The 27,733-nt window shown below is 62.6% G+C and overlaps 3 protein-coding genes across 4 annotated transcripts in view; 2 read left to right on the top strand and 1 right to left on the bottom strand.

Moving 5' to 3' along the window:
• Positions 1-980: 980 nt before the first annotated feature.
• HES5 (hes family bHLH transcription factor 5) lies at positions 981-2,430 on the top strand. Its single transcript, XM_026004898.2, has 3 exons — positions 981-1,083; positions 1,163-1,328; positions 1,442-2,430. The coding sequence occupies exons 1-3, from the start codon at positions 1,030-1,032 to the stop codon at positions 1,717-1,719; spliced, it is 498 nt and encodes a 165-aa protein (XP_025860683.1). The 5' UTR covers positions 981-1,029; the 3' UTR covers positions 1,720-2,430.
• A 1,716-nt stretch (positions 2,431-4,146) lies between these two features.
• Positions 4,147-19,638, top strand: PANK4 (pantothenate kinase 4 (inactive)). Its single transcript, XM_026005163.2, has 19 exons — positions 4,147-4,460; positions 8,483-8,565; positions 8,885-9,099; positions 9,612-9,795; positions 10,047-10,139; positions 10,451-10,604; positions 10,694-10,875; positions 11,438-11,519; positions 12,133-12,233; positions 14,201-14,356; positions 14,978-15,090; positions 15,425-15,512; positions 16,265-16,416; positions 17,330-17,385; positions 17,515-17,564; positions 17,963-18,067; positions 18,390-18,490; positions 18,604-18,672; positions 19,181-19,638. Exons 1-19 carry the CDS (start codon positions 4,337-4,339, stop codon positions 19,392-19,394), a joined length of 2,322 nt encoding a protein of 773 aa, XP_025860948.1. The 5' UTR covers positions 4,147-4,336; the 3' UTR covers positions 19,395-19,638.
• Positions 19,639-21,807: 2,169 nt separating this feature from the next.
• The window catches only part of PLCH2 (phospholipase C eta 2), a 33,540-nt gene continuing 27,614 nt past the window's right edge, over positions 21,808-27,733 (bottom strand). The window contains exons 16-19 of one of the 2 annotated variants that reach the window (XM_072731058.1): positions 27,519-27,665; positions 27,063-27,142; positions 24,716-25,013; positions 21,808-23,282 (exon numbers count right to left, since the gene is read on the bottom strand). In XM_072731058.1, coding sequence (XP_072587159.1) covers positions 22,030-23,282; positions 24,716-25,013; positions 27,063-27,142; positions 27,519-27,665 — 1,778 coding nt within the window. In that variant the 3' untranslated portion in view covers positions 21,808-22,029. The remainder of the gene's footprint in view (positions 23,283-24,715; positions 25,014-27,062; positions 27,143-27,518; positions 27,666-27,733) is intronic. The other variant, XM_072731059.1, reaches the window with a different exon arrangement.

The following is a 27,733-nucleotide window of genomic DNA, read 5'->3' as shown; positions in this document are numbered from 1 at the left end:
AACCCTATAAGTGCCCACTAGACTGGGCAGAGGGCAGCATGCAACAGAGGCTTCCCCCCAAGTCTTGCATGTGTAGTGACCACGTGTGTGTGTCAAACATACACCTGAAGCCATTCACTCTCCGTCCATGGCTACTCTGCAGACAGCCATGGCCATACTTCCTGCCAGATGAGGTAGGGTGCAGTCCTGAGGAGTGCCTGTTGGCAGAGCATCCCAGGTGCTACCACCTGCTAAGGTACTCCCCAGAGGATGGGGTGAGGCAGATCCAGTGATAGTGCCTAGGTGCCAGGCTCCCTGCTGGGCATTTCACGTGCTCTGCTTCCCTGGAGCTACTCAAAGCCGAGCCAGGGAAGCATGGCAGCCCCTTTCCTAGCTCTACCTCTGGAGAAGTCACTGCCCTAGGTGACAGACCGGGCTGATCACCTAGGCCAGTCGGTCTGATCCTAGGAGCTTGGATCCCTGCTCCACTTGCATACAGGATGATGGAGGTGCCTGTCCAGGGAGAGCCTCTCTCTTCTGTTCCACCTGCCCTGGGAGCGCAGCAGGTCCCTGTCAGGGAGGGTGCCCAAACCACTGGAAGCCAATGCGCTGATTCACTCCAAAACCCTCCCCCACCTAGCCTCTGCCAGCCACCAGCGGGAGTCACCGGGAGAGGGAGGGGGCACCACTCTTTCCTGCCCACCGCCCATCCCCGAGGCCTGGGAAAAGGCAGCATATTGAGGCGCAGGGCTCCCAGCATCAGGCCCCGGGATGCTAATGAGGGCGAGCGCGTTCCCACAGCCCGGACATTGTGCAGAGCGGCCCACCTGCTCCCAGGGAGCACCCATTGTGCCCGCGCCAATTCACAGGCAATTTAGCGTGCGCTAATGGGCCGGCGCCTTTGTGCGGCCCGCCAGGCCATTGGCCGCCGAGTGTGGGAACGGCCGCGGCGCCCGGGCCCCAGGCGCCTGCCCGCCGCCGCGCCTATAAAGGGCCCGCCGGCCCGCCGCCCGCCACTCGCCGCCCGCCAGCCGCCTCTCTGCGCCAGGCATGGCCCCCAGCACCGTGGCCGTGGAGCTGCTCAGCCCCAAAGAGAAGAACCGAGTAAGTGCGCCACCCGCCCGCCCCGCGCCCCCGCGCCCCCGCGCCCCGGCTGCCGCCTGACGCCCGTGTCCCCCCGCAGCTCCGCAAGCCAGTCGTGGAGAAGATGCGCCGCGACCGCATCAACAGCAGCATCGAGCAGCTGAAGCTGCTGCTGGAGCAGGAGTTCGCGCGCCACCAGCCCAACTCCAAGCTGGAGAAGGCCGACATCCTGGAGATGGCGGTCAGCTACCTAAAGCACAGCAAAGGTGAGCCCACAGTCCCCATGCCCCGCACTCCCCGTGTCCCGTCCCTCGCAGCCCCGGTCCCCTGCGCCCGCCCCCGCCTGCGGGTACCAATCACCACTGCCCTCCCCCTGCAGCTTTCGCCGCTGCAGCCGGCCCCAAAAGCCTGCACCAGGACTACAGCGAGGGCTACTCCTGGTGCCTGCAGGAAGCCGTGCAGTTCCTGACGCTGCACTCAGCCAGCGACACGCAGATGAAGCTGCTCTACCATTTCCAGCGGCCGCCCGCTGCACCCACTGTGCCCACCAAGGAACCCAAGGCCACGGGCACGGTGCCCCCGCCCGTGCTCACCCCCGCCAAGGCCACCGCAGTTGCAGCGCGCCAGCCCACCTGCGGCCTCTGGCGGCCCTGGTGACCCGGCAGGACTTGTGGGTGGCCACCCCAAGGACTGGAGGGCCAGCCAGCCTGTTTCTCTGGCCATGTGTCTGTCCCTTCTCGGGCCTGGACAGGCCCCCTTCTCCGGAAGGCTCTCTCTCCAGGCTGGCGGGCCAGCAGGAGGGTCATTCTCAAGAGAATGCGCTTACAGAGTCCTTGTCACATAGGACAATCAGGGCCCACCTTCTGCCAAGTGTCTGACTCCACGGGGTTGTTCTGTGTTTGCATTTCAGCAAGTGACTTCTGGGAAGTCCCCGCCGCCCGGGGTTCTATGATATTTGTAGGCGTCAGGGGCTCGGTCCGCCGGTGCCTCCACGTGTAGAGGACTTTCTTCAGGGCCTGCTGCTGCTGGGCCAGAGGGCCTGGCGGGTGGGCCGTGCCGTGGGCACATTTGCCTTTTGTGAAGGCGGAACTCAAGGTGTATCCTCATAGGAAAGAGTGTCAGCCTGGATGGGCACAGAAGGACCATGCAGAGCCGTGGCCAAAAGGCCCTTTGTGCCCTTGGTTGTCTAGCTGGGGCTCATAGTGGGCTTTGTGGGGAGGGTGGGGGTCTCCACCATGATCCTCAAAGGATCCCTCTGTGTGGGTGGCTGCATGTGGGCATGACTGTGTACTCAGAATTTGAACTTTCAGTCACATGGGAGCCCATGGGATTGCTCTGCCAACTTCCAATAAAATCTGACTAAGCAGCCATCTGGGGTCCGTCTCTTGTGCTTCACGTGTGTCCTCAACAGTCATCAGGTGGGTGGGGCTGCAGGGACAAAGCAGGGCAGACACTGTGGTGACACTCAACTGCAGGTGGGACATGTCATTGCCAGTGACCCTCTAGACAAGGAAGAAGGGCTCGTCCTGACTAAGCAAAGTTGGGAATGAATGAGGACAGGAGGCAGGCAGGCAGGCAGGCAGGCAGGAGAACAGGCCCCACAGACCATACCCTTGTGTGCAGCAGGAGACTAGGTTTCTGTCCCTGGCAGGGAGGATGGGGAGTAAAGTGACAGCTACAGGACCTTCCCACTCTGTTTAGATGAGGGGGATGCAAAGACCATAGCTTGCCCTGGAGCTCTTGCTGCAGCAAAAGGGGTTTAGCTGCCCCCTCTACCACACACATGGGAGAAGGGGTTGGCTTCCACCTTGGCCTTCCTGCATGGCCAGCAGCCCCCATCCCTGGATGAGCTGCTGGGAGCCCCTGCTTGGCTAGTCGTACCCCGTCCTCCCCACAGGCCCACCGTTCCCCAGGGCTGAAACAGGCAGTGCTGATGCTGAACCTGCCAAGGACAGTCCTTTGCCTCCGAAAGGGCACCTATTTTTAGGCAGACTGTGGATGCTGGGTGAGTCTGCAAGAGCCTAAAAGGGCCCAGGAGCTGGACGTGGGGCCAAGAGGCTTTCACATTTCTTCAGCCTGGCGTCCTTCCTCCCTGCTGCCCACCCCCACCCCCACCCCCACCGCAATCCCTTTCTGGCCACTCTGAGTGGGAAAATCCAGGGCGCCCTCTCCAGGCCAGCCCAGTGCCTGCCACACAGCACACTGCAGGTCGGGTAGGCATGTCCCTGCCCGGGAAGGGGGGCCTCCCGGCCAGACCCACAACCCCCCCGCCCCCCCCCCCGCACCTCAGGGTCCTTGGTGCTCCAGGCCTGCACCCTCTGGGAGCAGACCCTCTGCACTCTTCCACCGGGCACACCCACCTCTTAGAAGACTTGGAGGCTGCCACTCCCCAAGCCTCTGCCTGATGTGCTGAAGCCACAGCCCCTCCCCTGGGCACTGCTGGAGCCTGCTGCTCCACAGGCCAGGCCTTGCCAGGCAGCCGCTGAAATTCTCATAAGGGGGCTGAGGTCCAGAGACACTAAGTAACCAACCCAGGGTCCCTGGAGTCACTTGCCAAAGCCACCTTAGAGACCCTCTGTGTGCCACCAACACCAGCTGGGCCCAGTGCCCTGGAGGGAGACACATCTCTCAAGGATCTCCTAGACATCAGAAGCTTCCCAGGGACTGGCCCTGAAACCCGCCCCCACCACCATCTGTGTCCATGCTCCAACTTCTGGAACCGTGTCAGCTAGTTCCCTGCAAACTCCCATAGACTCCCTCACTTTGCCAAAAGGCAGCCTCCTCCAGGCAGGCTGCCCTGCTTTCCCCTGCACTCTCTGCAGACCTCCCCATCAGAGTGAGTGTCTTCTCCAGCTGCCAGTGCATCGTCCACCCTGCGCTGGGGGCGCCTGCAGAGCAGCGTCCCCAACACCCCTATTTTGCATGGGGCTTTTGCAACCCACAACCCTTCCGTGCTGGTAGGTCATGCGCCGCACTGACTGAAAGAGGCCGGTGTTGGGAGGTCTCGAGCCTCAGGGGCCTCCTCTGCACTCGCTCAGAGCGCTGGACGTCAGCATCTGGCAAGCTCGTTGAAAGAGCAACAAAGACAACAGTCCAGACGTCTTGTGTTGGTCCAACGGCCTCGGGGACCCCGCGCTGCCGGGACCACAGGGGCGGGCGGGGAGGGGCGGGCCCGGGCGCCTCATTAGCATAATATATGCGCGGAAGGCGTTTAGCAGTCAAATATATGCGCATATATCTCCATAGATGATTAGGCTGGCCGGGCACATTCAAAATGGCGGAGCGTGGAGCGAGCGGCAGCGGGAGCAGCGGGGACAGCCTGGACAAGAGCATCACGCTGCCCCCCGACGAGATCTTCCGCAATCTGGAGAACGCCAAGCGCTTCGCCATTGACATAGGTAGCCGCGGACGGGCGCCGGGAGCGGGGCGGCGCGCGGCGGGCGTGGGCGCCGGCGGCGGAGCCGGCGGGCCGGGGGCGGTGGCAAGGACGAAGGGCGGGGCGCGGGCCGCCGGCGCGCACAGCCTGTCGGACCTTGTAGTCCTTGGGCCGCCGGCGCCCGCGCTCCCCGCGGCGGCCGGACTACAGCTCCCGGCAGGCGCCGCGCGGCCGGAGCGGGGCACGCCGGGCCTCGTAGTCCAGCGCGGAGAGGCGGGCGGCCCAGCGACCCCTCGGTGGCTCACCTCTGGAGGGTCGGCTGCCTGGCGGGGCCTGTGCGGGCCACGAGTGGGGTCCGGGGCCCGCCCTGTGGGGCCGCGCCGAGGGCGGGCGGCGGCCACACCTCGGGCCAAGGGAATCGTCGGTGGGCTGCCCGCTGGGGCCCAGCCCGAAGCCCTCCCGCCGGCACGGCCTCAGCTCCTGGACGGCTGGCCTGCGGCGGGAGTTGGGAGGCCCTGGACGAGGATGTGGGGCCCGCGCGGGCACCCTTCAGGATCCCCCTGTGCCGCGCGGCCCGCCGGGTGCCCCCAGGGCCCCACCCAGCCTGCCGACCTGCCCGCCCCAGGCCCGCCCCAGACCCTCAGCCCACTCCAGCGCCGGACACCTCCCCGCTGCCCCCTCTCACAGAGAAGGACGCGGAGGGCAGAGGCAGCCAAGCCGTGTAAGGTCACCAGCTGTAAGGGCCAGGTGGGCCTGGAATCTGGGCGGGCTGGGCCCGCGGCCCTCTGCCCCTGACCACACTGGGCCTGAGGCCTTGTCCTACTGTCCGCCCGCCCGGGGCTCCCGCAGCAGGCCAGCGGCCTCACACAGCTCTCCCCTGCTGGGGCTCAGTATCTCTGCTGGGGCTCTGTCTGCTGGTCCTGCCAGCAGCCGAGTGTGGGCGCTCATGCCTGGTACCAGCAAGGCGGCCCTGGCCACTTGTAAGACGCCTGACCTGTTGAAAGTGGACTGGTGTGCCTCTCTCCTCTAATAAGTTGGGATGTCCCAGGGAGACCTGGACTGACCCCTTGGAGCTGTTGGCCTGTGATGCATGGGCCACGCGCCTGTTCATGAGGATGGCTTTGATGTCTGGGGTTTGGTGGGGGGGAAGCATCCTCAGGGGAGGTAGGAGCCCTGACAGTGGGAAGGTGGACTGGCTCCTGCGTTCTCACCTTGCAGACTGCTGCGGTGTCAGGGGCGGTGCTTCAGAGCACTGACCTGGTGGCAGGTATGCACACCCCACGAGGGGTGTGGGACCTGATCAGACTTGTGCCTGGCTGCATGTTTGCAGCCGACAGTAAGCTTGGAGGCCCCGCTTAGGGGGTCATCTGCAGCAAGACCTCCCCCAGGGCCCTGCTGTGCCTGCTTTCTGAGACAGGCCCATTTGATGTGGTAGCAGCCCAGTCAGGGGTGTGCTCCAAGAGCCCTGAGAGCCCAGACGTCCAGACGTCATGCTGCACTCACAACCAGGGGTCTGCTCCATGGGAGGGAGTTGGACCTTAGCGTTTCCGAAGTGCAGCTGAAAATTGGCTTGCCATGGGGTTGACCTGAGAGGTCCTGTGTGGCCCCGGGGGCGGGGGGCCAGCTTGTAGCCACAGAGCTCCGGCAGTCCCGGATAGCATGCCCTGGCTCCATGAGGTCCTGGGGCAGCCTGTCTTCCAGCGTGAGTCCAGGTGGAGTTTCCGGGGAAAAGGACACTTGGAGGGATATTTTTAGTGTCAATATTCATTTCCTCTCTTTGAAAGTTCCCCCGGCTCTGGGTCCCGTGTCTGCGTATCCCCATAGGACAACTTCATTGTTACTAAGCACAGTCCTCGTGTTAGGTTCATGTGGCTGGTGGGAGGTCACAGCCTGGGTATAGGTCCTCCAACTTGGATCCTCCAGCCAGTGTGCTTGTCAACAGTTTGCTTTCAAAACAGGCTTCTCCCATTTCCCCTTCCCTCAGCCAAGCCTCTTGATCCAGGGAAGCTCAGCTGCTCTACGTTCTTGGCAGGCCTGTTCGTCTCTCGGACAATCACGTCAGTTGAGTGGATTCCCCGCTTTGAAAGCATCAGGGACATTTTCTCTATCAACACATAATGGAAGCTGACCTGACTTCGGGTTTCCACAGGGCAGGGACATGCACTGTGGTTTCCTTGTGCCTTGGTACCCAAAGTGGAAGGACAGGCAGAGATGGTGGAAGAGAGGATGACCCGATGCCCAGCCCCTGAGGGTCTGAATGAACCCCGGGAGTCTTGGCTTGGGTGCTGGAGGACTGACACAGGCAGCTGATCAGTCAGGGTGCTCCTGGCCCTGGACCAGGGAAGCTTTGCTCTCATCCCACCCTGATTAGCACAGGACTGCATTCACCAGCCTGGTCACTGCACTTGTTAGATGTGACGTACCGGGGCTTGTGGCCAGGGACTAGATTGGCAGTCACTAAGTCTTAGGGATCCTGAGAACTGATGAGCTCTCCTGCTGTCTTCTAGAACCCGCTGTCCTGCTCTGAGCTCACCCTGGTTCAGGCTGACCACCCCACTCTGCACATCCCCACTCACTTCCCAGACTCCTGTCTCTTCCCTTCCCCGGGGGGTACAGGCTGCTGGGCATTGCCCCATGTGGGAAGCACGGTATGGGGCACGCAGACACCAAGTTGCCTCCCATGGCAGCCCCCACAGCTCCCCACACCTCATATTTAGGTTGTGATTTAAAGCTCTCAAAAAGAAATGCAACCTGAAACTGGATCTCTCTGACCTGGGAATTTGTTATGATAACTTTTGAAAAGTTTCTCAAAGTGTATCTTCATCCCTTTGCATTGCCTGCCTTTTTAGGAAACAGTTAACTCACAGAGCAAAGGACACTCCGGGCCAGGCTGGGGTTGGGGGAAGGGAGGCGGGATAAGGAGGCTTAAGACCTGAGTTCTGCCTCTAAAGCCCAGGGTCTAGGGATGAGAGTAAGCCTGTGCCGGGGTGAACTGACCAGGGCTCGCCAAGGGCAGGTCTCGGCTGTCTTGGGAGGCCCTGTCCACACTGTGGGCCGGTGGCTCCAGCGGGTAGGCTCGAACGCTTGCTCTCAGCCTCAGGCTTCTGTTACCTGGATGAGCTTCAGCCCTCAGATGTTTTTTGCCTGGAGTGTTTCTCTTATATCCCATTGGGATTGTGTCACAGAGCAACTGTCAAGAGATTAGCTTCTGTCTCCCCCTCAAATAGGGCTCTGTCTCACCTGGCCGGCCCACAAGAACCAGCTTGGTTTCAGAGCTGTCCTGTGGCGCCAAGCCTTCTGCTCCTCCTCATCCCCGCCATCGAGGACAGTCCTGCACGGGTTTACCTGCCGCCTCCATCTATAGATCTGAAAGTGACTGCTCGGAATGTCTTTTTAACTGGCCTTGAAATGTGTTTTGGGAAAATGAAGGCCTCTCCTGCTCCTTGCTGCTGAGCTTCCCAGGGTGTCCCAGGGCTAGCCTGGGGTAGGAGACCCTGTGCCCTGTGTGGCCTCCCAGCCCAGAGCTGTGAGAGGGTAGACTGTTAGAGCATTCTGGGGAAGGTCCCCTCTTTCTGCCTGTCCACACTTGGAGAATACTCCTTTTATTGCTTCCTTCTTGTTACCACAGATAGTCAGGTGTGCTTGTCAATGAAGCTGGCATTTTCCAGTTTTTTTCTTTGGGTAATTTTCAAGATTAAAGTTTGAAACAGATTTTTTCTGAATCACTAATGATCGCTGAGACCTCCTGGAAACAGGATGCTTTTCTTTCTCCTCTAGGACTTGATATGGAGGGGAAGCGGACAGTCTCAAGCCCGGTTTGGTCCGGGACCTGAGATGGCACAGGCTTTCTCAGAGACAGCAGTGTTTGGGCCTCACTGTTGGTTCCTTTCCTCTGATTGGCACCCCGCAGAATTTTAAGTCCAAGTAACACCAAGCACCTTATGCACAGGACCCAGCCTGGCAGAGGAGATTGTGTGGGCAAATGAGCCTCGGTCCCTCACCCTGGCCAGCTCCTGAATTTGTTCTGTCTGTGTCTCCCCCCAGGGGGTTCACTGACCAAGCTGGCCTATTACTCCACTGTGCAGCACAAAGTTGCCAGAGTGCGGTCCTTTGACTACTCCGGCAAGGTAAGTTGCCTAGCAGGCTGGGTTGGCAGGTGAGGGGGTGCCCCAGGCCACACAATGCTCTCATTTCCCGTTTGCCCCCACTCTGCTGCACACCCACATCGGCTTAGCTTCCTGGACGTTCCTAGTACTGAAATCCTTCCGTGCTGCCTGGCTCAGGCCCCTTCTCTCCAGGACCCTGGCAGGAGCACCCTCACCGGCTCCCTCCCCATCCCTCCCACCTGAACTTGGCACTGAGAGTTGTGCCCATTTCGGGGCCCTCATCTCCACATCTTTCCCTCCCTATGGGCAGCACACATAGACCCTCACCCTATATCCCCAGGACGCAGAGCAGGACCACGAGCCGCCCTACGAGATCTCTGTCCAGGAGGAGGTTACTGCCAGGCTGCACTTTGTCAAGTTCGAGAACACCTACATAGAAGCCTGCCTGGACTTCATCAAAGACCACCTCGTTAACACTGAGACAAAGGTCATCCAGGCAACCGGGGGCGGGGCGTACAAATTCAAGGACCTCATAGAAGAGAAGCTACGGCTGAGGTCAGTAGGGGCCATGGGGGCTGCGGGGCACAGAGCCACTGGCCTTGGTTCTTGGCTGGGGCTCCCATACCCACCCTGGGGCTAGACTGTGGCTGGGCTGGCAGGAGGCTTCTAGTTGCCGAACCATAGGCAGGGCTGGAGGAGCAAGGAGGGAAGGGCACCCTGCTCCTGCAGCAGTGCCCCCTGTGCTTCTGGAGCAGAGGTTCTGACGCGGTGGCCTGCATGGAGACTGAGGTCAGGGCCGTTTGTCCCGTGGCAGAGTGCTGGGTCTCATGGTGCACACAGCTGGCCCGTCAGAAGCCATGTGCTGGGCCAAAGGGAGGGGGACAGTGTGAGGGGCTGTGTTTGAGGCTGCGTGTGCCTGTCCAAGTCAGAAGCTGAGCTCGGCCAGGGCAGGGGGGCAGTGATCCGGGAGAGTCCCTGGTGCATGAGCCGTTGGAGCCACCGTACAGTGGCAGAGGGCCCTTCTGTGGCCCATGGCGTTTTCAGTGGCCAGGCTCCATCCTTTGCAGAGTGGACAAGGAGGATGTGATGACTTGCTTGATCAAAGGCTGCAACTTTGTGCTGAAAAACATCCCACACGAGGCCTTCGTGTATCAGAAAGATTCCGACCCTGAGTTCAAATTCCAGACCAATCACCCGAACATCTTCCCGTATCTGTTGGTCAACATCGGTTCTGGAGTTTCTATCGTGAAGGTGAGGCGTGCTTCGTGGGGCGGTGCGTGGGGACTGGGCAGCAATCACTAGGGCGCCTGCCATGTTGGAGCAGGCCGGGCAACCCCCTCTGGCTCTGGGGATCACGGGCACGCGGCTACCTGTAGGGCGCTGGTGCAGGCTGTTGGGGGAAGGCGGAAGGCCCAGACTTGGCCTTCAGGAGTGGTGTCACCTGTGTCTGGGGACCTGTTGGCTGGGCCCACTCACTCACTCAGCTGCGCTTGCACTTCCAGGTGGAGACAGAGGACAGATTTGAGTGGATCGGTGGCAGCTCCATCGGCGGTGGCACCTTCTGGGGCCTTGGGGCTCTGCTCACCAAAACAAAGGTATCCCAGGCTGCAGAGAGTCACTCCTGATTTTGCACCGAGTCCCGTGTCCCAGACTTTTCCCAGGAGAGGGTTGTGACCGTGGGGCCCAAGGTGGCAGTGGTTTCCTGGTCACTGCAGGATGGTTGTGAGAACAGCCAGTCTGCCCGGGGGATGTCTGTGGAGCCCTGCCTCCCTCTCCCCACCTTTGGTCTGATAACACAGGAGCACCTTTCAGCCTGGCACACTACCTGCCCCTCCACGTGGGCTCGGTTTCGGGAACCCCAGCAACCCCCACACTGCATGTACCTCCATCTGCCCTGTCCCCACAGAAGTTCGATGAGCTACTGCACCTGGCCTCCAAGGGCCAGCACGCCAATGTGGACATGCTGGTGCAGGACGTGTACGGTGGGGCTCACCAGACCCTGGGGCTGAGCGGCAACCTCATCGCCAGTAGCTTTGGGAAGTCGGCCACCGCCGACAGAGGTACCGGGCCCCTGCCGATGCCCTCCGTGCGCTGGCTCCCCCTCATGGGCCCAGCCCCCCAGCAGCACCCTGCCTCTGCCCCTTCCCAGAGTTCTCCAAGGAGGACATGGCCAAGAGCCTGCTACACATGATCAGCAATGACATTGGGCAGCTCGCCTGCCTCTACGCAAAGCTACACTGTTTGGACAGGGTGTACTTCGGCGGCTTCTTCATCCGGGGCCACCCAGTCACCATGCGCACCATCACCTACAGCATTAACTTCTTCTCCAAGGTACTGGACTGCCACTTCCTCCCCCTCCGGCACCCCGGGCTTCCCTCTTCCCAGATCCTTGGCGTGGGCACCAGTGTCCTTGATGCCTGCCAATGGAGGGGTGCAGGGGGGCCCAGGGCAGGCAGCCCAGCAGCAGGGGACCACACCCCCACCTCTCTCCTCTGGCTAGTGCCAACATCCTGTACCCAGGTACCCTGGCCATCTCTGAGTTGGGCATGAGGCCTGTCTCCCACTGTAGATGAGCTGCATGCAAGTGCCGACATGGCTTTCGTTCCACAGGACTGCTCTGAGCTGGGCCTGCAGATGGGCTCACAGTATCTGCCAAGTGGGGTGATAGGGGGGTGTTAGTTTTGTGGAAGAAGTTCTTTACACTCAGATTTCTGCAAATGTCAAGCTTTTAAGTTCTGCACTGAATGCAGTTTGTCTGACCAATGTGTGGCAGAGGTTTTCAGGAAGTCTCTGCTGCATAGAGAGGGGCCACCTGGGTCAAGTTGGTTTAAAACCGCCCAGACTTCCCTCGTGTGATGGTGAGGCCAGCTCAGGTGGGGTCTTGCCGTGGCAGGGGGAAGTCCAGGCACTGTTCTTGAGACACGAAGGCTACCTGGGAGCCATCGGAGCATTTCTCAAAGGAGCGGAGCAAGACAGTGAGTAGAGCAGCCATGGTGATGGCCTGTGGTCACGTCGGGGCAACACAGGGTATGTGCAGTGTGACAGGTGTGGAGCAAGCTACCAGGCCTCAGAGGCTGTGGGAGCAGGTTTCCCTCTGGAATCCAGGGCCTAAGTGGCATGTGCTGGACATGCTGGGCCCTTCATAGCAGTGGCCGGGGTTGGGGGCGGGCGGCTAGCCCTCTGCAGCAGTTCCTCTGAGGGGTCGTCTGTGTGCCATGTGACCGACCCCAGGGGGGTCTAGCTCATGGGTGACCAGGGCTCCAGGCAGGAGCCAGGGCGGGTGGCCCTCCTCCACCTCCCTCCTGCCTCCTTACTGTCAGACAAGCTCTGACTTTTTGGCAGCTTGCCCTCTTTGAAGGATGCTTGAGAGGTGTGATTGGGAGAGGCAGGGAAGGCTGTTCTAAGAAGCTTGGGAAGGTCCCCGTAATCATTTTATGAGGTCTCGGTGCTGGTGAGAGCACACAGTGGCATAGCATGACCCCCAGGCTCCCCTAGGGGCTGTGGGGACCTTCAGCGGTGGTCTGGCCGTCCTGGGGTGAGGGCACAGTGTGGTAGCCCTGGGGTGACACCCAATTCTCCCCACTCTAGACCCTAACCAGTACAGCTGGGGAGAGAACTACGCAGGCAGCTCCGGGCTGATGAGCTCATCCCCAGAGCTCTGCCCGACACAGCGGGCGAGGAGCGGCACCGTAAGTGTGGGGTCCTTTGGGTCTGGTTCCATGATTCCCTCTCCTGGGGCAGACTGGCCGCTGACCAGCTGTGGACATTGGGGCAAAAGAGAGGCACAGGCACTTGCTTCCCTCCTCAAGGCCTTAGCATTTCTGTGTTTTCCAAATGTTCTGCTGGAGCCCCAAGACCATGCCATCCAGCCCCTACGTATGCAGGGAGAACATGGAATGTGCTTCCCCAGGTTTGTGGCACCAGTGACAGCAGAATCAAGGTTAAAACCCAGAGCTGCAGGCACCAACCCAGGCCCCTTCTCTCAGACCATGTTCTCTGCCTGATGGTTTCAAACCATACAGGACAGTCTGCAGTCTTGGGAGGTTTCCTGCCCAGTCCTCTATCTCCAGCTGGGGAGACACCCACGTGACTGGGCAGGGGCTCCTCCGGCCTGCTGAGTGGGCAGAGAGGCTCTCTGGCCAGGCCTAGCGTCAGCCAGATGCAAGATGCTGCCACCATAGCTCATCCTGGGGGATCATGAGCTTCTTGAGATCATCCCCCAAGTGGCATGTTACTCCTGTCAGTCACTGGGCACTTAGCAGAACTCAGGCACCAGGCTGGAGAACCAGCTGGACGAATCGAAGCGACTAGTTGGGCACACAAGTTAAAACGCCACCTTCGGAACCAGCCTGCTGGCTCTTCGGACACAGCTGATTTTCAGTTGTGGACACAGATTCTCTTCCTAGTTGGCGTAAGCGTTGCAGGAATGTGTGTGATATAATCGTGACTTCCCAGGAGGGAAAGCATCCCCCTACATCCCCACACCTCGGGCCTGGCTGGAGCAAGTGACTGGCACACGATGGGCCTCTGTATCTGTGATTTCTGGGGGAGCAGTGTGGATTCTAGTCTTAGGACTCCTGAAGCCAAATGGATACGTGAGCAAGAGACGTGTGTATCAGAGCTGATGCTCAGCCCCACACACACCTCCTGCGCTGGGTCTCTGCGTAGCCTGCACGCTTCACAGAGGGGTGGGTGGAGCCTACCCAAGGAACAGCTATGGTTTGAACTCCTACTTGTCAAGACAGCAGGGGAGCCCCCGAAGACCAGGCCAGGGCCCCAGAGATGGAAAACCATCCACTTCCCTTCATCGCCTGGTGATATACCAGCCGTTTCATTGCTGACCTTCCTGTGATTCAGGAGCATCCAGAAGCTGGTTTGTCTCCTTGTGGTGGCTCCTCTTGTGCAGACGCCGCAGCGCAGAGCTCACCTGCTCCTCACCCCCATAGCTTGCCAGTCAGTAGGCCATTGGCAGACAAGGGACGATTGCAGGAGTGCAGTGGATGCTTCTCCAGAGAGCAGGGGGAGAGCTGCCAGGCACGTGTAGAGTTCAGGTGTGCGCACACACTGGCTTCGGTCTTATTGGAAACGCCAACCCGCCAGCTGGTTGAGCAACCACACCTTTAGAACTGCTGGAGGGCATGCTTGTCGCCAGCAGCCACCGGTCGCACATCGGCCATGAGGGGACCCTAGGCCCCTCCGTGAGGCCAAGAGAGCTGGTTTCAGACACGGGCTGTGTGCTGGGCACCCGTGCTGTGGGGAACAAGGAGCTGGTAGAAGCCTGGACTTCCTGCCCCATGGGCTCCCCGTAGCCTTGCCAAGGGCCTGGTATACCAGGGGGTCACAGAATAAGAGCCTACTGGGCCGTGAGTGGGGACCACACCTGTGGAGCCTTGAGTGGCAGAAATGGGGAGTGAAAGCATGACCACACCCTGGTGCAGGAGCCCCCAGCTGTGGGGACCACTCTAGTGCAGGAAAAGCAGCAGAGCCACTGGGAGGAGGTGGCCTCTGTGGGTTTGGGCAGACCCAGGAAGAGCGGGCTTGTCCCCTGAGGCCGCGGCAGCTACCATGGGTTCCGGCCACTCCCACAAAGGGGCTGGCTCTAGGCCTCAAAGGACCACCCGCTGATGCGTGCATCATCTCTCATCTCTCATCCCAGTTTGACCTGCTGGAAATGGACCGGCTGGAGCGGCCACTAGTCAACCTGCCCCTCCTTCTGGACCCGTCTTCCTACGTGCCCGACACGGTCGACCTGACGGACGACGCTCTGGCCCGCAAGTACTGGCTCACCTGCTTCGAGGAGGCCCTGGATGGGGTGAGGGCTCGGGGCGGGCCAGGTGCCCCTGGGGACGAGACATGGGCTCCCGAGGAGCAAGCGACAGGTGTGCGGAAGGAGAACGGGGGCTCCGGTGACCGTGGCATCCATGTTTGAGTTTGGGGGTGATTTCTGTTAACCAGGGAAAAACATGCCTCCCAGGGGTTTGTTGGGTCCTCACATTTCTCACCAGCACATGAAATGACAGAGCTTCTTCAAAAGCACCCGGTGTGTATGGGGTCAGGGCCAATAGCAGTTGGACTCCAGGCTCTGGTGGGTCATGCCTCAGGCCTTTTTGGCCCTTTGGGAACACACATGTCCCAGCCTCTCTGGCCCCCAGGCTCTATCCTCAGCCTGAGGGCTCCCAGCCCCGCACCCCGCGCGGCCTCCAAATATGGTCCCAAGCCACCTGTCCCCCACCAGTGTGGCAGGAGCCCATCCTGGGCAGTGTGGCCCCAAGCTTCAGTGGAGAGCTAGTGGCCACCCCATTCCCACCCCGCGGGGCAAAGCCCCCAGGAGACCGATCACCAGTAGCTATGTGCCTGTACATGGGGATGTGCTCTCACCATGGCCCTGGCTGAGTGAAAGCCGGGGCTGTGCTGACCACCCTGTGCTCGGCAGGTGGTGAAGCGTGCAGTGGCCAGCCAGCCGGGCTCAGTGGATGCCGCCGAGAGGGCGGAGAAGTTCCGGCAGAAGTACTGGAGCAAGCTGCAGACCCTGCGGCACCAGCCTTTGTGAGTGTCCTGCTGCCCCTGGCCCAGGATGGGCATGGAACCAGCTGGGTGGTGCGGGCAGCAGCCTTGTGAGTCAGGAGTTCTACCGTGGGCAGCCCAAGGGGCAGCCTCTGGAGGGGAAGGCGCATTCCCGCCTGTGGAGTGGGCTTCCAATGGCCTGTCCTTGGGCTACCACTTGCCTCTGCACCTGCCTCTGCCCACACCTACTCTCCTGGTTTCTTTGACCCTCCCACTGGCAGCTGAGCACCAGGAAAATGCCTTCCATGGCAGGGACATGATGGGCACCGTGCTAGGCCATCGACCCACCAAGCTCCTTTCTCCTGCTTCTTCCCAGTGCTTACGGGACCCTGACCGTGCGCAGCCTTTTGGACACAAGGGAGCACTGTTTGAATGAGTTCAACTTCCCAGACCCCTACTCCAAAGTGAGTGCCACCTTCCCATGCAGGGTTGGCGCCTGCAAGGGGGGCCCGGGTAGCAGGGAACAGGCAGGGCCTAGCCCACCTCGTGGGAGTGTGGGGTGGCTTCTTGGTTGGCAGCACCAGCTACGGAGCTGAGGATTGGAGGGTCTCCTGTCTCTGGTTGGGTGAGATCCACTGACCATCACAGAGTTGGCATTTGTAGATACCAGTCCTGCCCTGAAAGGCAACACGCCAGCCAGAGCCTGGCAGGTGGCCTAGAGGTGCCACCCTCCTCCATGGGCCATTCTGCCCAGGAGGCTGTGTGCCGGGGCACGACAGCCAGGGGCTCAAAGCCAGTGCTGCCCACCAGTTCCTGCCACCCTGGCCCTCGGACGGGGCGTCTGGGGATGGGGCACCAGGCACCTGGGTGGTCTGAGTCATCCTTCGCGGCCCTTCTCTGCCCAGTCCAGGCCCGCAGCACAGCCATACTGGGCCCAAAGCCCTGCTGAGCCTCACGCACCTCGGTGCGGGTCAAGCGTGCATGAGCCTGGATGCTGCTGACTCCTGCCTAAGGCTGCACTCTTCCAAATCAGCAGATGTTACCATCTTGGTTTGCTAGAGCTCCTATGACAGTGCGCTGGGCCTTCTGTCCCCCCTAGAGCGGGTTCTTGGTGATCTCCGCAGTGTCTGCAGCAGGGCGCCCTCCCTCTGCCCTGGCTGCCGAGGGCCTGGGGACGCAAGCTTCTTCCCTGACCAACTCTCGCCTCTCCCCACAGGTCAAGCAGAAGGAAAACGGGGTCGCGCTAAAGTGCTTCCCGAGGGTGATCCGCTGTCTGGACGCCTTGGGCTGGGAGGAGAGGCAGCTGGCCCTGGTGAAAGGTTTGCTGGCGGGGAACGTCTTCGACTGGGGAGCGAAAGCTGTCTCTGAGTAGGTGCCCGCTGCCTTCACGGCCTCTCCACGCTTCAGCCCTGCCCCTGCCTGCTCTTCCCGGCGTGAGCCCAGGACCACAGCCATCCTGTCCCCCTTGGCCACGTGTGGTGCCCCAGCCCCGCCCCAAAGAGGTGGCAGTGGGGAGACGGGGGTCCCAGCACACTGGGTGTTGCTTGGGGCCCGTCAAGAGCAGGCAGACAGAGGGCTGGGGTGTGGATTTGGGGGCTGACATTTTCAGAGGTAGAAATCCAAACCCAGGGTTTGCATGTTAGAGTGGGAATCAGACAATACTTAGCGTTTGAAATTGGGAGAAGGAGCCTGCAGACTCAAGTGGGGACACATGCCCCAGCCTCCCTGAGCACCTGTGCCTGGGCTGTCAGCCTGGGGGCGCTGTAGGGTTTCCTGGGGGCTCTGAGGGAGTGGCACCACCAACCCAGCCCTGGGCCCTGCCAGCTGGTCTGCCCACCACAGAGCAGGGCCTCTCCCTTTGCAGGACACTGTCCCCCACCTGGTGTCCTGTCTTTGGCCCTTGCTGGGTCCAGCCAGGGCACCCTCTCCAACATGGAGTAAAGCCACTCACCCCATCACTCGTCCCTTTAGGTGGCGTGTTGGGGTGTGTGTGCAGGGTGAAGCTGGGGCCTGGCACTGACCCAGGGCCTTACCAGAGGCTGCCACGCACTCAGGACCCTCTGTCCTCCCCCACGCCGGTCCCATAGTACGTGCGTATTCTAGAGCACCCCAGACCGCCTGCTCTGGGGCATGTGAGCACTGCCAGCCAGTGGCAGGCAACCTCCCCACTCTGGATCCTAACACACCCGTCCACTCTGGGAGATGCTTCCTCTGGGCTCTACAGTGAATGCTGTGAGCTAAGGTGTGAGGGTTTCCATGATTTATTTTTTTCCCCACGCAGCGTCCTCGAGTCTGATCCCCAGTTTGGCTTTGAGGAGGCAAAGATGAAGCTGCAAGGTAGGGATGCCCAGGGCTCCCCTCCTGCACCAGAGCCCCCACCCTGTACGGGGGGGTGTCACAAGGGGGCAGCTGCAGGAGGGGACCATCCTGCGGGGCAGTGTGGCTAACCGTGTCCATGTCCCACAGAGCGGCCGTGGCTCGTGGACTCCTATAGCAAGTGGCTTCAGAGACTGAAGGTACACACCGAGGTCCCCGCCTCTGTCCTAGGGCCAGTCTGTGCTCTCCAGGCCTGGGAGGCAGGGAGGGCTGCGGGAGGTGGCACGGGGCTGCCCCAGGGCGAGGTGCCAAGGGCCCCCAGGAGTCTCACGCTGCAGCTCTGAGCTCACTGCCCCCTGCTCCAGCCTGACTCTTGCAGGCTCTACCAGTTAGGTCAGTGGCCGTGGCTCAGAGGTCGTTGGGGCCACGGTTCTGGAAGAGGCACAGGCGCCCTCCCCCCCTCCCCCCCCCCGACACCCCAGCGCCTGCGGGAGCCAGCAGCCCTCAGCCTCAGCCTGCGGGGATTGTGGAGTGCGGAGGTGTCTGCAACGCTTGGACGCGCCTGTTCCCAACTGAACGTCCTGGTTTTGTCTTACAGGGGCCCCCTCACAAATGTGCCTTAATTTTCGCAGATAACAGTGGAATAGACGTCATTTTGGGAGTCTTCCCCTTTGTCAGGGAGCTTCTCTCTAGAGGGACGGAGGTGAGCGTCCAGGCCGCGGTGGGACCCCTGCCCTGGGCCCTCCACTTGCAGTGGGGTTGGCGCCGTCGTGGCCTCTGTGTGGGGCAGGTAGGTGCGGGTGAGGCTTGTTATGCCGCGGACCTTGGGTCAGCCTGACCGCAGCATTCTGGGGCCGTCTTCATCCCGACCCAGGATCCGGCCCCGCTGGAGGCCACTAAGCAGTGAGAGGTCATCGGGTGTCATGCTTCTCAGCCGGCAGCGCCGGGTGGGCGGGCAAGCAAACACTGACTTGGTGCCGGGCTGTGGCCAAGGTCCCTACAGAGTTGGGGGCGTCCCGCTACAGGTCATCCTGGCGTGCAACTCAGGACCCGCCTTGAATGACGTGACCTACTGCGAGTCCCTCATTGTGGCTGAGCGCATCGCAGCCATGGACCCTGTTGTTCAGTAAGTGGCCAGGCACCGGGGGCTGGGGGAGCCCCGCATGGAAAAGTACAGGCATGGTGGGAGTCCCCTGGGTACCAGCTCACGGGCACCAACCGACCCCCTATGCTTGGCAGCTCGGCACTCAGAGAGGAGAGGCTGTTGCTGATGCAGACGGGCTCCAGCTCCCCGTGTCTGGACCTCAGGTACCCCAAGACACCTGCACGCACGCCCGGGCCCCCAGTACGTGTTCGGGCAGCTGAAGGCCACAGCCCTTTGGTGGGGTGTGCCTCATCTGGGAGGAGACAGACGGCTCAAACGATGGAGTCACCACACTGGGGATCCTAGAGCGTGAGAGCCTGGCCATTGAGAGCTGGCCTGTAGCTGGGACAGTTCTTGAGCCAACCTCTTCCCTTCCTCGGGCCCACCATTAACCAACCAGGAACAGGGAGTTCACCTCCTTGAAAGGAGGAAGAACGTTTAGGGTTCCACGTGGAGAAGCGTGGTCAGGCCCGGATTGCAAAGGGCCCGCTTTCTAGCAACAGACCCGAGGGCCGTGCTTTGAGCCGAGGGCTGGGGGCCCCAGGCATCCTTGCCAGGCACTGCCCTTGTGAGGAGGTAGGGCGTGGAGTCCACCTGGGGCGGGGCCGGGGGGGCAGCTGCATTCAGGGTGAGGTCCCGCCTGCCTGCTTACTGCCCCCTTCCTTCCTGAAGCCGCCTGGACAAGGGCCTGGCCGTGCTGGTTCGGGAGCGAGGTGCAGACCTGGTGGTCATCGAGGGCATGGGCCGCGCTGTCCATACCAACTACTATGCGGCCCTGCGCTGTGAGAGCCTCAAGCTGGCCGTCATCAAGAACTCCTGGCTGGCTGAGCGGCTGGGTGGCCGGCTCTTCAGCGTCATCTTCAAGTACGAGGTTCCGGCTGAGTGAGGCGCCTGCCCTGCCAGACTGTTCCGCTCGTCGCTTGTCAGGAATGTATTTCGACTGCAACAGGGAAACCAAGTTCAAATCAGAGTATTTATGTCGCGCGCCTATGACTCCGGGCAGGTGCGCCCAGGTGTGAGCATGGCGCTTGTGGCGTTGGGGTTTCTGTGATGCTGCCGTGTTCGTGGTGGGAGACGCGACTTTTGTCCAGTGAGACATTCGTATTGGAATATATTTAACTGTGAAATAATCTTTTATATATATATATATATACATATATATATATATACACATATATATGTATAGATGTAAATACACGCACGTGTCTGACAGGGCGGCAAGGGCTGGGGGCCCGCACCAAATAGAGGCTGGAGTGACGTCAGACCGTGCCGTGTGGTTTCACAGACAGCGAGTCCTGCCAGCCCTTCCCTTTGCTCGCTCCCAGAGGCCCTAGTTTGGCTGTGAGCCTGTGGGCCATCCTGCGTCACTGCCCCCGACCCCTGTCCAGAGGGAGGAGCCTCCCATCAGCGTGTCTGTCTAGGAAAGGTTGCCCTGTGTGGCTGTGCCAAGCCGCACTCTTGCCTCAGAGTGGCAGCCATAAAGGCCATCAAGGATTCACAGGGCCTTGGTGGCTGCACACACTCTTGCTGGGAGCTGACCTGACCATGTGACCGTGGGCCCAGGCCCGGAGTCCTGTCCATGGCGGGCACCCCACTGGGCTCAGCCCTGAGTGCTGCCCCTTCCCCATGTGCAGGCTAGGTGGGGCTTTGCTCAGTCATCAGGGAGCCAGTGCGTCCCCCACTCTCCACACACTCATGTGGGGCTGTGACCACTCCTGCACCATTCCAGGCCCCCCCCCCCGTGACCCCACATGTGTCACCCCAGCCCCACATGCAGGTGGCTCGTAGCTGCCACTTGGCCAAGGCAGGTCTGTGTCCCTACAGGCAGCCAGCCTCAGGGCCCCCAGCAGTGTCCCTGCTAATGCCCATGCCCCACCATGGTCTGGCCCCACACCTCCCCAGCCCAGCCGACACCCTGACACAGCTGGGCAGGCTGTGGCCACCTGTGTGTGGCCTTCCCGGGCCTGACTGTTCTCCGTCCCTGGCTTCCTGGTGGGAGCAGCACTGGCCAGCCTGGCGCAGAGGGGCCCAGCACAGGCACCCGGGAGGCTTCAAGTCCAACCAGAGCCCCATTCAGCCTGGCGTCAAGGTGCCCCCGCAGGTCCTCCCTCCTGTCCTGCCCAGCCCTCAGGGCTGACTGGCCTACCCAGCATCACCTAACAGAGCCACATGGTGAGGGCACCCACCCTACTGCCAGGCACTCTTCTGTGGCAGACCAGGCTTCCCAGCCCCCGGAACATAACCATGTCCAGGGCTGGACAAGGATTGGCCCCTGCTTTTCACAAGGACACAGGGCACCATCCCTGGGAGCCCTGGCAGCCAGCAGCCCACCTTGGCCCACAGCCCCCCGACTGACTCATCCAGCTGCCCCACCTCACTGCGCCCCAGATCCTAGGGGCCATGGCGGCCAGGCTGACCTCCAAGGTGCCCTACGTGTGGCCTTCAGGCACCAGTTTCCACAAATGTGTTCCCCCATCTACCTGAGGAGGGACCTGCTGGGTCTGGGGAGGTGTGTGGGGCCAGCAGACGCCCTCCACCCAGGCCTTGGCTAAGAGTGGGCAAGGGGCTGCACAGGTCCCTGGGGCCACAGAGAGAACCTCAGGGAGGACATGCCTTGTGTCAGGCGCCCACCCTCCTGTAGGGCTGATCTGGCGTGGAACCCAAGGCCTCCCCAGCCAAACCCACTGCCTGCCAAGAGGGCACAGCCTGTCGCAGAGGTCCTCGGTGGTCCCCGGCACACCAGGTGGTGCCTGCAGAGGCCTGATGCCAGGGTGAGGGACGAGCCCAGGCACAGACTCCCTAGGGGTGGGCTGGCCTCCCACCTCCCGGGAAGGGGCACCTGTGTGAATTTAGCCTTCTGGGAAGGGGTCCCTGCCCAGGGCTGAGGTTACCCCCACAAGAGTGAGGCTTGGAGGGGGGAGAGGAGGAGCAAGGGCTGCACCTCAGAGACTGCAAGGCCCCAGCCCTGGGGAGCCAGCCCCCTGAGCCCTCGGTGACAGAGGTCGGGGATGTCCTCACACCGACCTGACCCAGGAAGGCTTGGACACAGTCACAGGGGAGTAGGTGTCCCACACCCAGCAAGTGTGAACGTGATTATTGGCATTGTGTCCAGAATCTAGAGTGTCCATACAGAGCAGGCTCTGTGCAGAACACGCCGGCCAGTCAGGCAGGGAACAGACAGTGCTCCGGGCAGCTCTGGGCATATAAGGAGCATCCCGAGAGCCGCGCAGGCCCGAGCAGATATGCACACCTGCTCAGCGCCCACCTGCTCTGCAGAAAACCAGTCACGACAGGAAAAGGACTGGGCACCATTTTAATGTTGTAGAAGCTTTGTCTCTAAAAATTTAAATTCATTTCATATGTATCTTAACATGAAAAATCAGCCCAGACTGCAGGCAGGCTCCCTTCCTCCTAGGGGAACGGTGAGGGGCAGAGGGCAGGGCTCTCGCGGGCACTTAGTGTGCCTGGCACAGCAGTGCTGGGCCAAGGGGAGGGCGGCTGCACCTGCCCCCGGGAGCCCATCAGAGTCTGAGCAGGAGGCCGGGGGCAGCGGAGCCCTTGGAGGGGCCCATGCCTGGCACGTCCCCGCAGCCCCCTTGGCCCCCTGAGCAGGCACCCTCGGGGGTGCCCCGCTCCTCCCCCGGGGGCGCCCTCGGGCTCTGCAGCCGTTGCTGCCGCTCCTGGGCCTGCCGGGCCCGGCTGGCAATGGCACGCACGCGGCTCTGGCTGCGGGAGGAGGAGCGCCGCAGGAAGCCGGGGGGACCAGGCACCCCATCCCCAGCGACACTCAGGCTGGTGGGCGAGGTGATGTCGCCGGCCTGCTGGAAGCCTGTGAGCCAGCGCAGCTGTTCCGTCAGGGCGTCCCGCCGCGCCCCCCGCCCTGCCCGCCCCTCCCTCACCAGGCCCAGGCTTTGGCCCAGGATCTCCACCTGGGGGGCAAAGTCGTCGGCAGTCAGGTCCCCCAGGCTCTTGGACTTGGCGGCTGCAGGGCAGTCCCGGAGGCCTGCCAGGGGAAGGTGGCCCCAGGGCAGCCTGGGCACCAGGGGACGCAGCCGAAGCTCTTCTGGTGCAGCGGGCAGCTGGCTGGCGGCCCGCAGGTTGGGGCTGGATTTGCTCTTGGTCACGGCAGGCAGGTCCAGGCGGGCGGCAGTGGCTGGGCAGGGCCGCAGGGGCAGGCGGCCAGCTGGAGCCCCTGAGACACCCCCCGAGACACCCTCACGGCCCAGGACGAGGCCCAGACCCAGGCCCGGCAGGGAGAGGTCGATGACCGTGTCGCTGGATGACACACTGGAGGACGAGGACACGCTGTCGCGATGGCCACCAGGTTCTAGCCGCCGCCACAGCCGGTCTCCACCTGTGGCGTCTGAGTACACAGCTGGGCAGGGCCCGGCTGGGGGCCTCCATCCACCCGGGTGCTCTGCGGGCACTTGCCCCTCGCTCTCGGCCCTTCTGACCACCTGGCTGCTAGGGGTCCCCTCACACACACCTTCAGGCCCCCCACCATGGTAACCCTGCCGCCGGCTTTCCGGGGGCTGCTCAGTGTCCCCTCTGCTCCGGGTCCTGGGCTGGAAGGGCACGGAAGCTCCCAGAGTGACCGCTGGGAGGCTCGCCACTTTGGTGCCAGGTCCCGAGGCGCACAGGGGCCCTCCCGGGGAGGGGCTGGGGGGGGCAGCCACCAGAGGTGGGGGGCCGGGGCCCAGGGCTGGCTCCTCAGCAATAGTTTCCAGGCCACATAGAGAGGAGCCCGTCCTCTGCATGGAGAAGGGGCGGGTATCTGTGGACGAGATGGAGAGGAGCATGTTGGACATGTCCCCCACGGACAGTGCCCACGGGACCCTCAGCAGCCAGGTCCCTCCGTGTGCACACAGCTGCCCCCCACCCTGCCCTCTGGCTCTGCTGCTACTGGGGCTGGGGGTGCAGACAGGCTGTGCCCCTAAGAGGGGTCCCCAGGGCCCCAAACAGGCCAGGGCACACAGGGGCCGGGCCCCATTACCTGGCACTCGGCTGTTCTCAATCCCTAACTATAGAGGCAGCGTGGGAACAGAAAGAAGAGGGTGGTCAGCGTGTGGGTGGGACTGGCAGATGGACAGACAAACAGCAAGGCTGGGTGGGGTGCGAGGATGGATCGGGCTCTGGGGTGGGGGCACGGCTCAGCTGTCAGCCCCTCCCCGTCCTGGGGTCCCCTGTCACAACTGCTGCTCAGCACAACTCAGGCCATAAATGAATGCCCAGGGCGGAGAGGCAGGTGCAGGGTACACCCCCATTGCTGACGTTGGGGCCCGGGCGCCATCAGGGGCCATCCGGCAGCACACCACCGACCATGCCAGACTTTCCAGAGGACTGCGGTGCAGGACCAGGGCTGAACACGTGCAGCCTGGCCTGGGGAGAGGCTGTGGGGGACTGGAAGCGGCCCCTGGATCTGAGATCAGGCCAGTACCAGGCCCGTGGGCCTCAGCACACACAGCAACTGGGGTCAGGCCTGCTCCCTGGCCTCCTAGGTGCTGGGGGGCCCTGAGGGCAAGAGGCCTAGGGGACAGGCACAGTCGACAGGGAGGGGTGCTGGGGGCTCCAGGGGACCTCCAGGCAAGCCAGCGGGGCACAGGGAAAGGAAGCCACGGCGAGCACACAGAGGCAGCAGTTCTGCACACAGCAGCGCAGGGGGTCACCCAGCCCAGGCCATGCCAAGGGGCGTGTGCAGGGACAGCACGGAGGATGCTGCAGCGGAGCGTCTGGTCTTACCGGTGGAGAGCATGGAGGATTTACTCCTAATCTCCTCCAGCTTTTGAACGAACAAGGCATTCATCTCCCTCTGCATGGCCCCTGCCTGCCTGTGGGCGCCCTCAGGCCAGCGGGGGACCACCTCGGGGCTGCCCAGGCCGCTGGAGTCCGAGGACGCAGAACAGCCGCCGCCGCCACCCGGACCCTGCCACGCAGCCCCTCTGCCTGTCCCCGCGGTGGCGCAGGGAGCCCCCAGCGAGTCCGCCCGGGCCCGGGGCTGCTGGCTGATGGCCTCTGGCGTCGCGGTGGGCCCCGGGCTAGGCAGCTGTCCCCGCCGCAGGGCCTCGGCGTCCTCACCAGCGCAGGAGCCCACCACACATTTCATGCAGGTAGCGGCCATCCCAGCTGGCCCGGGGCCCTCGGGGACACAAGAGGGCGGCTCCTGGGCCAGACTACCCCCAGCCGGGCTCCTCCCCGCCGGCGCCTTACCTCGGGGGCTGCGGCTGCCAGGCTCCTCTGGGGCTGAGGCCTCTGGGATGGGGCCAGGGCTGGGGGCGGCCACGTCACGGGCCTCCCCCTCGGAGCCCGTGTCCTGCGTGCCCAGGACCAGCTCTGGGAAGGCCTTGCGGCTGGGTTTCTGGCTCTTGGTCGGGGCGCTGGCCGTGCGCCGCAGGAGCCGCTGGCTAACGGAAGGCCGGGGCAGGGGCCGCCCAGCAGCATGACTGTCCAGGGACCCGGGCTTTGTGCCTCTGAGGAACAGGCCTTTTAGGCCCAGAGCCTGCTTGACCTGCAAGAGAAGGAGCCCCCATAGCTGGCAGCCAGGCATGGGGCCTGGGGCCGCCAGCCCAGCCCAGGCCATTCTGGCGGGTGGTGAGTGGCCACACCTGCTGCAGCCCAAGGGCCAGCTCAGGAAGGCGCCTGCGGCCGTCAGGCTGTGCCACTCATGGCTGTGTGTGGGGAAGAGGGTCTCCAGGGTGCCTCTGTCGGGGGCGGCAGCCACAAGGGCCCTGGCACATACCAGGATGACTCTGCCCTCCCTGAGTGCATGGAGGGTCTGCATGCCCCGGGCAGGTGGGCCCAGCGAAGGCCAGGAGGAGGAGGCCCCCGGGCTTCTCCCACGCCGGGACCCTGACCCCTGGCTCCTGTGCCCACATCACGTACCCCTCACAGGCCCCCAAAGCCCCCGGCTCTGGCCGGGCCCCCAGGGTGGTGCTGGCATGGAGAGAAAGACAAGAGAAAACCCATGGGAGCAGACACTGCCCAGCTCACGCTCACCCTGCCTTCAGGCGCCACAGGCCGAGGAAGCAAGCAAAGCCGGGCACAGGCCAGTGGTCTCTTCTCCCATGTCCCTGCCTGGCCCCCTCCCCCGGAGGTGCTGCCTCTTCCGGGAAGCCTTCCTAGACTGCTGCCAGCCTCACCCCGCTCTCTGCTCACACAGCCCTAAGGACAGAGCCCATGCCGGCTCGGCATTCCCTGAACTGCTGCTGGCCTCTGGCCTTCCTGGACAGCCAGGCCTCTCCCCACAGTCTCCCTGCCCGAGGAGGGCAGCCGGGGGTCCCCAGGACTGGTTGGCAAGTGCCTGGGTCAATGCTGGAGAGGCCAACAGCTGGGTCTCAAGAGTGCAGAGGCCAGAGGGGTCCTCACATGCAGAGGCCCTGACAACAGCCACCCCTCCCCAATGACACGGGGGCACCTCAGGGCAGAGGTGTTAAAGTGGTCAGCACTTGAATCAGCTTCCCAATTCAAGATCCCAAATCCAGAGCAATTTGGTCAAAGTTGGCTGCAAAGTCATTTAGAAGAAGGTCCAGGATTCAAGCTCGGAGCTCCTGGTCCCTGGGGCCTCCCCACCCCACACCAGGCGTCATGGGTGCACAGAGACTCAGGGAGCACATGGGTGGGGGCAGAGAGGACCGGTGAGATCAGGGAGGCAACGGGTGCAGGGTGCTGGGGCGCCCCGAGGGAGAGGACCAGACACAGAGGGGCACGGGGCCATCAGACAGAGGACAGAGGAGGGACGGAAGGCCAGGGGGGTCCACACACAGGAGGCCTAGCCGAAGTCCTGGACCTGCCTCATAAATGCGGCTCTGAGCTGAACATGGCCCGAGGGACCCCAGAACCACATCACGATCCATGTCACATGAGCTGACGGTCTCCAAAGTGCTACCGGAATCACAGATGCTAATGGGGACGGCCTGAGCATGCAGGGAGGGGGCGGGGGGGCTCCGCCGCCCCGGCGCTGGGGTACCTTCGAGCTCCTAACAGGACTGTCCTTCTAAAGGTAGACTTGGGACATAGGGAGCCCACTGCAAGACCAAAGAGACAGAGTGAAGGCCGTGAGACGCCGACAGCCGGGCGCGGAGCCCGTGGAGACAGGCAGACACAGGACAGACAGACGGCTTGACGAGGGGCGAGAGCCAAGTGGCCTGTGGCGCTGTGCCCGGCAGCACCTCATGGCCGGGGCGCTGGCAGGAGAGACACGGTGGGCATTAGGACCACACGGGGCCCCCACGCACACCTGATGGTGTGGAGCACGCACTGGAGGAGGACCCCCTTCAAGGGCTGAGGGGGGCAGGGGGCAGAGCCAGGCGACCCCTTCCAGGGAGGGACGGAGCACCAGGGGCCCTGAGACACGGAAGGAACAAGGAGTCTAGGGAGGGGGGGCAGCGCGGGGGCGCCTGCAGCAGCCACGGGACACAGGGGTCAGGGGGTCCCCACCGCCCACCCTGAGGATGGAGGAACAGCCCCCACAAGGTAACTGCAAGGCCCCAAACCCCAGCAACATGGCTGGGGAGGGGCCGGGGGTGCTAAGGCAGGTGGCCCCGCAGGTGGCACTCACCTTACCACTGATGTCACTGACGGCCACATGGACAAAGATCGAGGCCTCTTCCATCCCCTCTAGGTACACGTGCCGATAGCCTGAAACAGCCAGTCACGGCTCACCCTGCCCTACTCTGCTCAGGGGTCCTGAGGCCTGAGTACAACCCGTAAGCCCGGTGCTAGGGTCTTCTCCAGGAAGCCCGCCGGTATCACAGGCTCATCCTTGTCAGGGGGCCACGTGAAGCTGCAGCCTGAGCGCCCTTCCCTGCCCCACCCACAAAGCGCCCTCCTCGACCCACCCATGGCGGGAGCCGACCCATGGGAGGAAGCTCAGCCCTGGTGCCCTCAGCTGACCTCTAGGGAACGCTGGCCTGTCGGGGGAGGGGGGGCAGGGGACATTGGTCTCTATGGGGGAACGTCGCCTAAGCAGGGGACATTGGTCTCTATTATGGGGGACACCGCCCCCACTGCCCACCTGGCATCATGCTGCTGAAGGCCAGTGTCCTCTGGCCAATGAAGTCGCGCCCAATGGGGTCGTGGTCCCAGACGAGGAAGCGCACCAGTGCGATCTCAGGCATGTGCACAGTGAACACCAGGGTCTCTTCCCACATGGGGTTGAATCCTAGAGGCCACCAGGAGGAGGTGTCACCTCCCACCCCAGGTCCAGCCTGGAGGCCACCTGGGCCCACA

This window comes from Vulpes vulpes, chromosome 12 (genome assembly GCF_048418805.1).
Source record: "Vulpes vulpes isolate BD-2025 chromosome 12, VulVul3, whole genome shotgun sequence".
NCBI lineage: Eukaryota > Metazoa > Chordata > Mammalia > Carnivora > Canidae > Vulpes > Vulpes vulpes.
Note: the sequence above shows the minus strand (reverse complement) of the source record. Positions and strands in the feature narration are given on the sequence as shown.

Coding starts and splice junctions, on each gene's coding strand:
- HES5 (XM_026004898.2), top strand. CDS start 1,030: ATGGCCCCCAGCACCGTGGCCGTGGAGCTGCTCAGCCCCAAAGAGAAG. Junction 1,084..1,162: donor GCCCCAAAGAGAAGAACCGA/GTAAGTGCGCCA, acceptor GTCCCCCCGCAG/CTCCGCAAGCCAGTCGTGGA. Junction 1,329..1,441: donor CTACCTAAAGCACAGCAAAG/GTGAGCCCACAG, acceptor CTCCCCCTGCAG/CTTTCGCCGCTGCAGCCGGC.
- PANK4 (XM_026005163.2), top strand. CDS start 4,337: ATGGCGGAGCGTGGAGCGAGCGGCAGCGGGAGCAGCGGGGACAGCCTG. Junction 11,520..12,132: donor CAAAGGAGCGGAGCAAGACA/GTGAGTAGAGCA, acceptor TCCCCACTCTAG/ACCCTAACCAGTACAGCTGG. Junction 18,673..19,180: donor TCCCCGTGTCTGGACCTCAG/GTACCCCAAGAC, acceptor TCCTTCCTGAAG/CCGCCTGGACAAGGGCCTGG.